General features: G+C 45.5%; 1 protein-coding gene across 13 annotated transcripts in view; it reads right to left on the bottom strand.

Moving 5' to 3' along the window:
- HECTD1 (HECT domain E3 ubiquitin protein ligase 1) overlaps positions 1–13,761 on the bottom strand; it is a 76,406-nt gene extending 62,645 nt beyond the window's left edge. For 12 of the 13 annotated variants that reach the window (XM_066617304.1, XM_066617313.1, XM_066617361.1 and 9 more), the window contains exons 1-2: positions 13,586–13,761; positions 7,223–7,491 (exon numbers count right to left, since the gene is read on the bottom strand). In XM_066617304.1, coding sequence (XP_066473401.1) covers positions 7,223–7,362 — 140 coding nt within the window. In that variant the 5' untranslated portion in view covers positions 7,363–7,491; positions 13,586–13,761. The remainder of the gene's footprint in view (positions 1–7,222; positions 7,492–13,585) is intronic. The other variant, XM_066617387.1, reaches the window with a different exon arrangement.
- Between the last annotated feature and the right edge of the window lie 238 nt (positions 13,762–13,999).

Genomic DNA, 13,999 nt, shown 5'->3' with positions numbered 1-13,999 from the left:
AACAGGAAAGGGAAAGATACTAGAAAATTCCACTGCTGCTGTCCCACTCTCCTACAGTGAAGCACAGAATACGGACTACTCTGGCAGCCAATCACAGCACATATGTGCCAGTATATAAAGCCCTGAAAGCAGGGATGTGCTGAAGTCACTGAGTCTAACTTGACTTGCAAGTCATAACAGGTGGCCATCACGACTCGGCCTGAGCTGCTTATAGCGTCATTTTTTTACTCAAGTTTGAATCATTATGAGAAATGAGTCACAGCACGAGTCAAGTGTGACTTGGCATAAAAACAGAGGTGCTGGTGGGCTGTGCATGTTGGAGTTCTCATTTAACACTCCCCTGATGTTCCCATCCTATCTGCAGTCAGCAGCGTGTTGAAGTCCTTCACTTCAACCACCATTTTCACTTCACTTATGTAAACAAAAGCTGTGCTGTTATTCAAGTGAATGTAGCAGTGAAGAAAAATGATTGGCTCATTGGATGATTGGACAAACCCCAGCAAAGATTCCCCCTCCACATGACTCCTGATTCACAACATGACTCCGGATTCTGCCATCAGAAGGAGCATCAAGCAGCATGCCAAGGACCAACAGGCAAGTGTCCGAGTTTGATAAGGGACATGCCATGGACTCCAACTATTGGTACTGATGGCAAAACATCCATCTGAATCTCTTGTGTTTCAGCACAGCACCATTACTAGAGGGGATGGAACAGTCAAGTTCCAGAGAGTTGTACTGCAACTCCTCTCCCAACAAGGAGAGGGAAAGGTAATGCTCTGAACCACAATGCACTGCATGTACTCTCTGGTGGTACCACCCTCCCTCGCAAATACCAAAGATGCACCACAATCCAGAGAAAAGGTGCAACCAAAGCTGTTGTCGAGCCCATCTTACTCTGTGTTTCTCCTTGTTCCCTCGGGCAAAGACACTATGCAGATTCCAACAGAAACCTACAGTCTGCCTGCAATGATCAGCATAAACCCAACCGCTGCTTGGCAAGGTGGCTGACCTACTCCCCTTCCAGTCAGGCCATGTGGCTTTCTGTCACCAATACAGTTCAATAAAAGCCTGGTTTTTAACCTGGTTGCACTCGTTGCCACTTTGTTAGTAGACATGGGTCCCTTCTTTCCACCCTAGTTGTTTCTTATCTCAGGTCACAGTGGGGGACTCTGTAGGGAGGGAGGAGCTTCTCTGCTCTCAGGGTCTGCAGCTTCCTAAGTGCATGACTCCTTGGGTGTCAATGGGGGGGGATGCTCCTCTATAGTCATGAGCTCCCTGTTCTCTGCTGCCATTATGTGCAGCAGATAGTTGCAAGGGGACAGAGAGGCCTTTATACTGACAGCCATACCAGTGATGACACAAACAGCATGTATAAGTGTGCCTGGATGGGCTGACAACTGTAGTAGGTACTTGGTGCCACATGCCAGCCCAGTGACTGGTCTGTGCTGTGCTCCTTCAGAGAAGTGCATGTTTTACAACCTCCTAGTCAGGTTGCAGCACTTTATCATTTATATAGGCCAGGGGTGTCCAAAGTTTTTGGCAGGAGAACCACATCCGCTCTCTGATACTCTGTTGGGGACCCGGGAAAAAATAATTAATTTACATTTAAAATTTGAATAAATTTACATAAGTTTACATAAATGAATATATTAAAGGTGATCTTATATGAATGAATGAAGGTCTTGCAATAGCTCAAGGCCTATAAAAGGCCTTGCACAAAGCAAGGCTGGCCTTTCCTTTGCAGCCACTGCTGCATCACAGGCGTCAAACAGCAAGCAGTGGAGGGAGCCCTCATCCCACAGCTCATGCGAGATCTGTGAGAGGTCAAACAGTCGCCCTCACACTGAGAGCAGTTGCGTTGGGCCAGTGCGGGCTCCAACAAATCTCAGGAGAGCCAGAGGCTCATTGGAGACTGGGGGCTCCGAGGGCCGCACTGAGAGACCTCAAGGGCCGCAAGTGGCCCCAGGGCCGGGGTTTGGGCACCCCTGATATAGGCTATAAAGAGAGGCTATGGGGAAGGGGGCGTTGCTTTTGAAAAGAACAACAAGGAGAGGCATGGAAGCGATTTACAAACTTATAAAAGGTGTACAGTTATAAATAAAGTTGTAAATGGAACATTCTTCAGATTCCCTTATGATATAAAAAACTCTAAGATTACCCCTATGTAGTCCCAACCCTAAGTCTGTCCAATTTTCCTTACCTGTATCTGTAATAAATAAATAAAACATATAAAAAACAACAACTCTGAGGTTACTCAGTGAAGTTGATTCATCACAGACAGTACTTCTTCCACTCTGAGTAATTAACTTATGGAATTCCCCATCATGTGATAAGGCGATGGCCACTGCATTACAGAATTGTCCTCCCATCTGAAAGTTATCAATGATTAGCAGCCACGATAGCTAAATGGAACCTCCTGGTTCAGAAGCAGGTATGTCCTGCTTGTCCATTTCCCAGGGCACATGTGCACTCGTACCTGTGCGCTCTCTCTCTCAAAGACTGCTTAAACTAAAAAGCTTTAACTTTGCAGCTAACTGCCTGGATGCATCAGAAGATAAACCTGGGAAGGACACTTACAGAACAGCAAGGGTAAAGGAGCAGTAAATCTCATGGCACATGAGAAAGATATTCTATTGCTAGTGCTGGAAGCTACAAAGTATCAGGTAACAATGGAGGAAGCTGCAGAGCTTCCTTCAACACAGTTCCCCACAGAATAAAGCAACTCTGTTCTAACACCATAATAAAATCACCTGTGCAGACCCAATATGCTAGCTGGTCTTTCAAGTTGAAGCCTAGAGGCACCATTTGTGGTAGTTCTGCTCTTTCTTGGCCTATGAATCCCAGAAGGTGGTGCTGAGGGACACCTGTTCGGCCCCCTGGCAATTATAGTGTAGGGTGCCACATGGTTCAATTTTGAGCCCCATTATATTTAACATCTACATGAAACTACTGAGAATTTCGAGTTGGGAGTCACTAGTGTGAGTATGACACCCAGTCCCATCTCTCCTTTCCATGTGATTTTAGAGCGACTGCTGAGGTCTTACAGCACTGTTTGCTTGGGATCTGGATGGGGGGCAAACAAGCTGAAACAAGATCTGGACAAAACAGTCTCTTCTCTTCAGAAATCCACAATGTAAATTATCAGCCTGTTCTGAATGAGGTTGTATCTCCACCACAGGAGCAGGTTAGTAGCCTGGAGGTTCTCCTGTATTCGAAGCTGCTCCTAGATCACAAGATGGCAAATGTAGCCAGGGCAGCTTTTGCCCAGCTTTAGCTTAAGTGTCAACTGTGGCTGTAACACTTAGACCTGACCATAGTGATCCATGCCTTGGTGATAGTAATACAGATTACTTTAACATGCTTTCTGTAGGGCTGCCCTTGAAGACTGCAATTAGTATAGAATGAGGCAGCCTGTACGGTTGTAGGAGCTTGGTGGTTTGACTGAGAGGTTGCTACTCCAGCAGCTACACTGCTTGTCAGTTCATTTACAAGCATAATTCAGAGTGCTGATATCGACCTTTAAAGCCCTTTCTAGCTTAGAACCAGGATATCTGAGAAGTTGACTTCTTCCATACATTCCAGCACACCCCCTATGATCATCAGAGGGTATTCTCTTGCATGTGCCATTCTTCACTAAGGTCAGAGGAGCGCTGGCGAGAGAGAGTGCCCTCTAAAGTGATACCACAATTATGGAACTCCTTCACCTCCTTAAAGAACATTCCCTCCTTAAAGCCTTCCCTCACAGGGGCTTGAAGACATTTCTCTTTTGATTAGCTTTTTAGTGGATTTTATATATGTTATTATTTGTTTTCAATGGATATAGTTTTAGGTTGTATCACTGGAAATGATTTTTTTTTAAGTTATAGCTGCTTTGACTGTTTTAATTATTGGGTTTATGCAGTTACTGCTTTTTTAATACTTTTATTCTTACATCTTTAAGTTTATGATATTGAGCTATATGCATTGCTGATTTGATTTGATTATATATTACTGTATATTTTTAGTCGATTACTTTTATTTGCATAATATATTCTGTAAGTCACCTTAGGTGACTCTATTGGGAAGGAAGGAGGTGTGAGGGGCAGCGGCAAGAAATAGGATCTTCTCAGTAGTGACACCCTCGTTATGAACTCCCTCCCTCTTAATTTACGAAATGTTCCCTCCCTGGAAACTTTTAGGCAAGGCCTGAAGACATTTCTTTTTAGACAAACCTTCTGAGTTCTCACCCTTTACAGGCTTGGGTTTTTAATAAGATTGCAGCTTCTCTTTTCTAAAGTACAAATGTTCTATAGCTGTTTCAAGAAATTCATAATTGTGAAAGATTTTTTATGTAACAGTTTTTATGAAGGGTACGATTTGTGTTTTTAATTGTGATTTAACGTTTTTTGTATTTCAAGAAATTGTTGCAAGTGACTCAGTGCGTTTTCCTTATCAGCCTGGAGAAACTGAAACGGACAAGGAAAATGTACTGAGCCCTACAGAAAGTGAAACAGAACCACATGTGCACGCTTACTCGCAAGTAGGCAACTGCAACAATCCACTTTGAAGGACAGGCTGAGAGGAACGCAACACCATCAGAATGACCTGATCCAATGAACATAGACTCCAAAAAATTAAGTGAATTAAGTGAAGAGAATTAAGTGCCTCCTCTCCAAGTTGATAAGGAAAATGCAGTGAGCCTATCACATAGAAAGTGAAACTTCTTAGCCACACGTGTATTTACTTGCATATAGGCAAATGTGCCTCAGATCAAAAGCCAAGCAAAAGGGAATGCAAGGCTACCAGAATAGTCCTGATGTGATGAATGTGGAGCTCAACAAATGCATCTGAAGGTGTCCCCACCCATAGTAAAAACAGAGGCTTGAGTGGCTGGTAAAATGAAACTTTTTAAATCTTGTAAAGTTAGATGGGTCCCGATATAGTCAGTGTCGTTTGAAAAAGTGGGCTCGAGTGCTAAAGGGTTTGGGAACCACTGCACAACACCATCCTGGCTCTCAGGAGTACCACACTATTGGGAGTTTTACTACAGTATCCATGGATACCAGCTGAAACTGCTGAACACTGACCATGTAAGTGACACTATAACTGCACAAAACGTACAACAGATACCATACTTGATTTTTAAAACTTAGTGTAATCCTTTCCCCAAAAAACCTATAAGCATGCAACACCAACAACAGACATATTAAGTAAAAGAACTCTAAGTCGAACCACCTTTTGTAAATGATGGTTGGATTCAGCTTTATGCTCTCTGAGTCTTCCTCTGCTGAAATCCTACACATGTGTGCCTGAGAGCAAGTCCCACTGAACACAGTGAGACTTACTTACAAGTAAAGAGATACAGGGCTCACCATTAATAACTGCATTAAAATATAATAGCATTTTAAACTCTCCAAAGTGTTAATCTTATTGCACAAGTCTATAATGACTAATGTCTTCCTAAATCACAGCTACTGAAAGATGACTAATACCAACAAATATAATCGGTCCGAAAGCCTAGAATGAATTCCATCTTATTGACTATTTCTGAAGTCAGCATTTTTACACAATAAACTATACAGTAAGTGAAGTACTGGACTTAGATTTAAACTAATTTAGCCCCAATGAAGTCCAAAGTGCATAGCATATAATGTTTATTTTGCTCCATCTCACCCCCCCAAAAGGCTGTGGTTTCTTAGGCTCTCCAATCACAGTAACATACTTTTAATAGAACTATGCTGAAATTAAAGCAGACATAAAACTACTCTGGAAAGAACAGGTACAGTATTCATACTAATATTTTTTCCTAACGTTTGTGGTTTTCTATGCTTTCCAGTGACTACAAAGGATTTACTTACTTTTTTCAGATGTATTTCCTTACAACTGAGAAGCTTTGCTAGCTGATAAAAAAAAAAGCGGTTTACTGCCCCATAAGAAGAAAAATGCTTAAAGCAATGTTATCTAATAAAAACATCTATTCCTAGTCCCAGAAAGAAAAAATGTCTTATAAGTATCACACATTGAAGTCATCTATGGTATCGCCATACTTTCTTCTCAAGACATCAGCTGTTAAAGGTATCCCTATTTAACATCTGTTCCTGGTCTTCCCTAGCAATGATGGATGCAATAAATGGATTAACAATTAGTATCTCTGCATTTTGCTGCCCAGAAGAATCATCAAATTCTAAATGTTTCACTCCAAAGCATCATTTCCATGATTAGCAACTAACATATAACACTTGTACAATTTGGCAGTCCTCTTTAGTCAAGGTACAGGTGTACCAGCAATACAGCTAGGTCAATAAACCATAACCAATGTGAAGAACCAATCTCAAAGATATCAGAGTACAATGTATCAGAAAAATCTGGAAAAGAGAAACTGAAATCTTAAGCAATTTTACTTATTTCTTCCTCATCTCCCGTTTTTAAGTCTCTCTTTTCCCTGTTGGTCCATATGAAGTGCAGGTAGTCAAAGAGGTAATGCAGGTTCTTCTGCTATAATAAGGAACTTGCACATGTACTAATAGCAGCAAGATCCTGGGAAGGGAAACAGTATCATTGATTCTGGCAGAAACCCTCCTGGATGCTGCTGCCTGTAATGAGAATGCAAACCCCCTAATATGAAAACAAACTGCATTACAGAAGTTTCCCATGACCCCTCGCCTACAGATCACCACTAATGCAGACAAACTGCTAGCAGTAAAGCTGCCCACAAAAAGTCTGGTTAGAGAGATGCTCTTTACACTCTCACATAACATCAGAACCAGGAGACATCCACTGAAATTGAGTGTTGGGAGAGTTAGAACAGAACAAAAGAAAATATTTATTTACTCAGCGTGTGGTTGGTCTGTGGAACTCCTTGCCACAGGATGTAGTGATGGCATCTGGCATGGATGCCTTTAAAAGGGGATTGGACAAGTTTCTGGAGGAAAAATCCATTACGGGTTACAAGCCATGAAGTGTATGTGCAACCTCCTGATTTTAGAAATGGGCTATGTCAGAATGCCAGATGCAAGGGAGCGCACCAGGATGAGGTCTCTTATCTGGTGTGCTCCCTGGGGCATTTGGTGGGCCGCTGTGAGATACAGGAAGCTGGACTAGATGGGCCTATGGCCTGATCCAGTGGGGCTGTTCTTATGTGCTGGTTGATGGGTTCCAAGCAACAGTGTCCCATCATAATGGGGACTCTACTTGTCAGCCGATACAAGCCTGCGTAAAATTATCAAAATGAACATTCACTTACGTCTCAAAGCATCGATCCACATTGTCCGACATCAAAAGCAGCATACATAACTGCTCCAAGGCTATGAGTTGCATGTCTCTTTCATCTCCTTGCCCCATCTGCAGCCACTCGAGCAACGTGTCTGGGTCCACATCTGCCATGATTTTAAGGAGCTGCTTTTTTTAAACTAAAAAGTAACTGAAAAAATATCTTTCTAAAATCCAGTCAGAATAACTTGAGCACAATAAATTCTCCACTCTGCCAAAGTCCCCGGTTTTTGCAATCTGCACCTGAAAACAAAAAGCAACCCATCAAAAGCCATGCAGCTAACATTACAATTTATGCTTCTTATTCTTGTTTACAATGAATTTAATGCTCTATGACTAGGACAAGGAGATTTTGCACTTTAAAAAAAAATACTGTTGTCTAGCAATGCAACTTCCAAATCCTGCAACCTGTGAACATCATGCAAATTAGTATTTCAATTAATATTTTTCAACACATGTTATTTTATTCCTGCAGGCATAGGGAAGAGCAAAGACAAAGTCATTTTTGGCTCCTGATACACAAGCAAATTTAAGGATCTTTCACAGAGTAGTAGTATATCCATCAGGCATTGCTGTTGGCAACCTTCAGTCTCGAAAGACTCTGGTATCGCGCTCTGAATGGTGGTTCTGGAACAGCGTCTAGTGTGGCTGAGAAGGCCGATTCAGGAGTGACAATCCCTTCCACAACGGGAGCAAGTGCAGTCTGTCCCTGGTCTGTCTCCCTGGCTATGGGTCTTCCTTCTTTGCCTCTTTGCCTCAGACTGTTGGCCAAGTGTCTCTTCAAACTGGGAAAAGCCATGCTGCACAGCCTGCCTCCAAGCGGGACGCTCAGAGGCCAGGGTTTCCCACCTGTTGAGGTCCACTCCTAAGGCCTTCAGATCCCTCTTGCAGATGTCCTTGTATCACAGCTGTGGTCTACCTGTAGGGCGCTTTCCTTGCACGAGTTCTCCATAGAGGAGATCCTTTGGGATCTGGCCATCATCCATTCTCACGACATGACCGAGCCAATGCAGGCGTCTCTGTTTCAGCAGGGAATACATGCTAGGGGTTCCAGTTCGTTCCAGGACTGTGTTGTCCAGGACCATCAGGCATAGTGATATACAAATCTACAATAATAATCCTAGGGATTTGAAATGTTTTCGAACTCCAAGTTTCAGAGTCCTGTTCTCCTTTACACTTATCTATAAACAGTTTATATACACAGTTATATAAACACTTTGCATGCAACTTCTGTGTTGATTGTGCTAAGAAAATGTATCGATTCTAGAAGTTCCAAACAAGGGAGGTAAAAATGCAAAAAGTTACATTAAGGCAGTGCACTAGTCCTTCTATAATCCTATGCATTTTATTTGATGGTGTAGCATCTTGTAATTATACCCTTACCCTAACACCTATATGTAGAAGGGGATAGAAGAAAGAAAAACATTCAATTTTAAGGACTAACTAGGGCTACCACCCTCTTCCGAAAGAATCATTTCTCTATAGCTGAAACATCCCTCAATTCCAGCATCTTACCAAATTTTGCAGAATTCCTTTTAATTTGCAACATAATATAAACTTTTCAAGTTATGATCCACCACAAAGGGTCAAGCAACCCAGCAACAAAGTAAACTCCTAAGGACACTGAGTTTTTTGCATCCATTTTCATTTATCTTGATATAAACTCATCCATACTGTTTTGTAAAGAAGAATAGTAGGATAGCAAGAGAGGTGCATCAATCAACAGATGTGGAGGGGGGGGGAAGAAGAGCCCCCTGCACTAGAGTCATTCATTTAAACTGTGCTTGTAACTCAAATTTATCTACACACACACTTGGAGGTTTGTTCTGGTTTGAATTGGAGGTTTGTTTTATTTTTATTGGTTTTAATGTTTTACTATCATTGTTATTCTGTTTTAATGTTGTAAGCTGCCTTTATTGCCCTGATCAAGAGAAAGACAGGATATAAATTACTTAAGTTAAACTGAGTTCAAAGGGGCTTACTTCCTAGTATGTATGTTGAAGAATGCACTCTAATCCTGAAAAACCTGCAATTTTTCATTCAGATTTCCAGTGTTTCCGTTCTGGGATGCATCTCCCCTGTGGCTTGCTGGTATCAGGTACACTGTCTTGAAAGCCTCACACTCCCACTATGTGGAAGTTCCCTAGATTTGCTTATGTATTAGAAGCCAAAATGGTATCTTACTATAACAGATCTTATATACTACTCTCAGAGATAGTTACAGGTCCAGCCTATTTATACACGGATTTGACTCAACACGAACAGCCCCTGCAAATGAAAAGGAATGTGCTGATCCCTGGAGAAGGGGAAAAATGCACCCCTTTAAAATCAGTTTAAAAAACTGAACAGTCCTTTAACAGCAGCCTCCTTAATGAGAGAGAGAGGGCAGCTGGCTGACAATCCATCAATCCTTCTCTCTCCAGCAGACCCCCCCCCCTGAGCACTTGAAAGAACGGTGATCACTTTGCATTGGGAAAGGGAGGGGCTGAGTGAAGAGCCTTACTCTTGGAGGAGGACTGATTGATGGATTGTCTTCTTAATGACTCTTATCTTACATCACAAAGGTCAACAAGGCTGTTTTTAAATCATGGGAGCAAAGAAACTCTGTTTTTTAAACTGATTTGCTATAGTGCGTTGTTTGCCATCCAGGAGTGCTTGGAAGGGAACCCACCGGAATAATGAGGCTCAACCTGTACTTGTATAGTTTGTAAACATCTCAATCACCAACATTACAAATACATCAGACACTGAACTGTACAGAAGTAAAATACATCCTTTACTGCAGCCCTTTTGAATTAACATAAAAGAAAATATCAAAGCTACACAAAGTGATTCTATAGTCACTAAAGCATAGGCAACAGGAAGAGGAGAACTCTCCACAACTGTGGCCTTAAATAACACAATTCCTGGGTATATTTGGGGTGCTGATTCCAAAAATGGCATCCATTTTGCCCTATTATGTCTAGTTTTGGAGACACAGTATAGCCTCTTTAGTGAATGGTTCAAGCAGCTTCCTCATGAGGAAGCCTACACCATGACTTCCTCATGAGGAAGCTGCTTGAACCATTCACTAATGAGGCTATACTATATCTCCGAAACTAGACACGATAGGGCAAAACGGATGCCATTTTTGGAATCGGCACCCCAAATTCATATCAAACCACCATAAAGTTTGGGAAAAACTTTTCTGACCCTCAGTTTTGTAGGCCTATGTAACTGCTTGCTGGGCAAAGTCTGCCTGTGTGTTTACTCGTGATCAGTTAGCGATTAAAAAGGTATCATCACTAAGGATACAGCAAGGGATCTCCAAAGAACAGTTAAGAACATACCAATTTTGTAGTGTAAAACATAAACAAGTCCTAAACAGGACTGGTTGAAATTCAGTCTCATTGGTTCCAGTAAACTGACTTCTAAGCTTGTACCCTTTCAACACTACTACTTTCTGTGGACTTAAAAAAAACACACCACAGCAAAAGAAGCTGGTTCTAAATTATCTACATATATACCACAAAAATAAAGTACTTGGTAGTGTGCATTTTGCCAAGGTTGCCTGCTTTGCCTATCGCAGGGGTGCCTAAAACGCAGCTAACAAGCCACATGCAGCTCTCTGACGTACAGGTTGAGCATCATTAACAGGATTGCTTTCAAAGGGAAGGTGTCTAGATTTCAGATTTGTCTGGATTTTGGAATAATTACATAAATATAATGAGAAATGTTTCCTCTTGCTTTTTTCACTGTTACCCATACAAGTGTCTGCTGGCCTTTTCATTTTTCAACAATGTCTGTATAGGTACATACCACAGAGCAGAGAACAGAACTTACAGCCTGCACCTGCATTATATACGGGAATGAGCACAAGCCCTTCCAGTGATCACACTACAGAAAACAAGTCTTGGACAAAAATGTCTGTATTTTGGAACAGTCTGGATTTCAGATATTCGGATAAGGGATAATTTTCCTGTATCTACATATCTACCACAAAAGTAAAGTACTTGATACTGTGTATTTTACCAAGGTTGCTTGCTTTGCCTATAGCAGGAGCAGACAAACCATGGCTGTCAAGCCAGATGTAGTTCTTTGACATATCATGTGTAGCTCTTGGAAATATGCTGGCTCCTTTTGGGTCACTGCTACCTCCTCTTGGTGCTTTTGCAGTCCTGACTGGTTCTGAAGGTGAGGGGGGGGCACATTACATCAGTGGCCATGAACCTAAAGAAACGTAGCTTTCCCTTCCCCCAGGAATGCCAGTGCTCTGGCAGCTCTCAAACATCTGAAGTTTATTGTATGTGGCTCTTACATTAAGCAAATTTGGCCACTGGTAAGAACACACCACTAGAACATAAAAAGAGCCCCACTAGATCAGGCCAAAGGCCCATCCAGTCCAGCTTCCCGTATCTCACAGTAGCCCACAAGATGCCTCAGGGAGCACACAAGACAACAAGAGACCTGCATCCTGGTGCTCTTCCTTGCATCTGGCATTCTGAGACAGCCTACTTCTAAATTTAGGAGGTTGTATGAACTGATCACGGCTTGCAACTTGTGATGGACTTTTCCTCTAGAAATTTGTCCAATCGCCTTTTAAAGGCATTTAGGCCATGTGCCATCCTGTGGCAAGGAGTTCCACAGTCTAATCACACCCCTGGCTTACAGGCATACTTCACCATGGAAGCACCTGCAAACTTCAATATTCCAACTCAAAAACAGCTTCTTCCAACTGTCCAATTAGAATGTCTGGGGTTGAGGGCCAGGGTCTAATAAAATTATCTTTTGCCTGACGTTTCCTCTCTATCCGTGGAGGGCATTTTCAAAGGTTCCATGACCCAGAGAACCCCACCACTCCATTCTGCTCCCCCTCCCTGGAAGGAAGTTGAGTTTCTTCCAAAACAGAGAAGAGACTTGCTTTGAGTTGCCTTCTCCCACAGGGTGATGAATTGGGGGACGGGGGATGGGACAGAGGAGCTGCAGCTCAGCCCATATCAGTGGTGTAGCTAGAAGGGGACAAAGCACTATGTAAGGGGTGTCAAACTTGTTTCATAATGAGGACCGAATAGCCAGAAGAGCCAGAGGGCCAAAAGTTATGTCATTCGGCAGGAAGTGATGTCATTAAACAGGTCATGACCAAAAATAAGCACATCTTCTCACTTAGGAACTCATTAGCTGCAAATGACAGAAGAAAATATACAAATTTTGATCATATTTCAAGATATAAGAGAGCCCAATTTTCAAGTGGGCTGCCCTTACAGCAGTAGTACCTCAGCACTGCTCAGCAGCTGAGAGCCTAAGGGCTGGATAAAAAGCTTCTGGGGGCCACATCTGGCCCCCGGGCCTTATGTTTGACACCCCTGCACTAAGTCTTGCAAGAAGCCTCCCTGCAGTGTGCAAGAGACCCCTCCCCACAGCATGCGAGGGACCCCTCCGCTTCTGAGCCACTCTAGGCAGGGCGAGCAGAGGAGACATTCGACTCCACTTTGCTCCCCCCACCTGGAATGGGTCTGACGGGGAGGAGCCCCTTGCACCCTTCGGAGAGGCTCCCTGCCAGACTAGTGCTTTGCCCCCCAGTCTGGCGTATGCCCAGCGCAGTGTGAGGGCACCAAGTGCTCGTGCAGTGCTTCCCCCCCTAGTGTATGCCACTATTTTGCTCCCCCTGTCTGGAGCAGCTCTGAAGGGGAGGGTGAGCCCCTACATGCCCTGGAGAGGCTCCGTGCAAGACTTGGAGCTCAATCCTATGTGGGTCTACTCAGAAGTAAGCCCCATTGTAGTCAATGAGGCTTCCTCCCACGTAAGTGTGGACAGGTCGGCAGCCCCAGTGCTTTGCCCCCCAACTACGCCACTGCAGCCCTTGCAGGCCCGGCCTCGCCCCTCCCCCAACACACCCCCGGTTCAGGGGGCCGCAGGCCGGGTTGGGAATGCCCAGAGCGGGGGGGGCCGCCCCCCGAGGAGCCTCCTGGGGCCGTGACGAGACCAGCCCCGGCGGCCGAGCAGGTGCGGGCTTCGGGGAGCCCCCCAGAAGGACGCCTCCCCCCGGCCAGGCCCCGCACGGCACCCACCTGCTGCCTGCCCCTCCACCGGCCGAGGCCGCACCAGGCCCGCGCCCGCCTCCCCTCACGCACCGCCCGGCCGGGCCTTCCCACCTCCGCGCGCGCCGCGCCAGGCCTCTCTCCGCCCGCCCGCCCCACAAGCGAGCCGCCCAGCGGGGCCGGGCCTGGCCGGGCCGCGGCGCTCGCGTCGCCTCCGACCCGCAGGCCTCGCAGGGCGCCCGGCTGGCGGCTCAGGAAAGCAAGGCCGCCTCGACGCCGCTCCCTCCCGCCGGCGCCCGCCCGCCCGCTCGCTCGCTCACCTCCGCGGCCCGGCCCACCAGCCGGCCGGCCTCCCTCCGCTCCGCTCCGCTTCCGCCGCCGCCTCAGTGCCTCTCGCGCGCCGCCGCCTCAGTCCGTCCTCCGCGGGCAGCGGCGTCGCGGCACCCCGTCCATCTTGCTCCCCGACACGGGACTGAGCGGCGGGCGGGCCGGCGCCTCACTCGCCGCGGGAGGAGGAGCCCGTCAGCCTCGCCGCCACTGCGCCGCCCGCCGCCGGGGGCGCTGCGGAGGACGAGGCGGAAGCGGCGTCGCCGTCGCCTCCCCCCCCGCCGCGGACACTACGAGCGCTGAGGAGCCCCGTGCCCGACCGAGGCCCTGAGGCGGCTCTGAGGGGGTCTTGTGGCCCTCCCTGCGGGGGTCTTGTGGCCCTGAGGCGGCCCCTGAGGGGGGGGTCT

The sequence above is a fragment of the Tiliqua scincoides genome, chromosome 1 (genome assembly GCF_035046505.1).
Source record: "Tiliqua scincoides isolate rTilSci1 chromosome 1, rTilSci1.hap2, whole genome shotgun sequence".
Taxonomy (NCBI): Eukaryota; Metazoa; Chordata; class Lepidosauria; order Squamata; family Scincidae; genus Tiliqua; species Tiliqua scincoides.
This window is presented reverse-complemented; position numbering and strand designations above follow the sequence as displayed.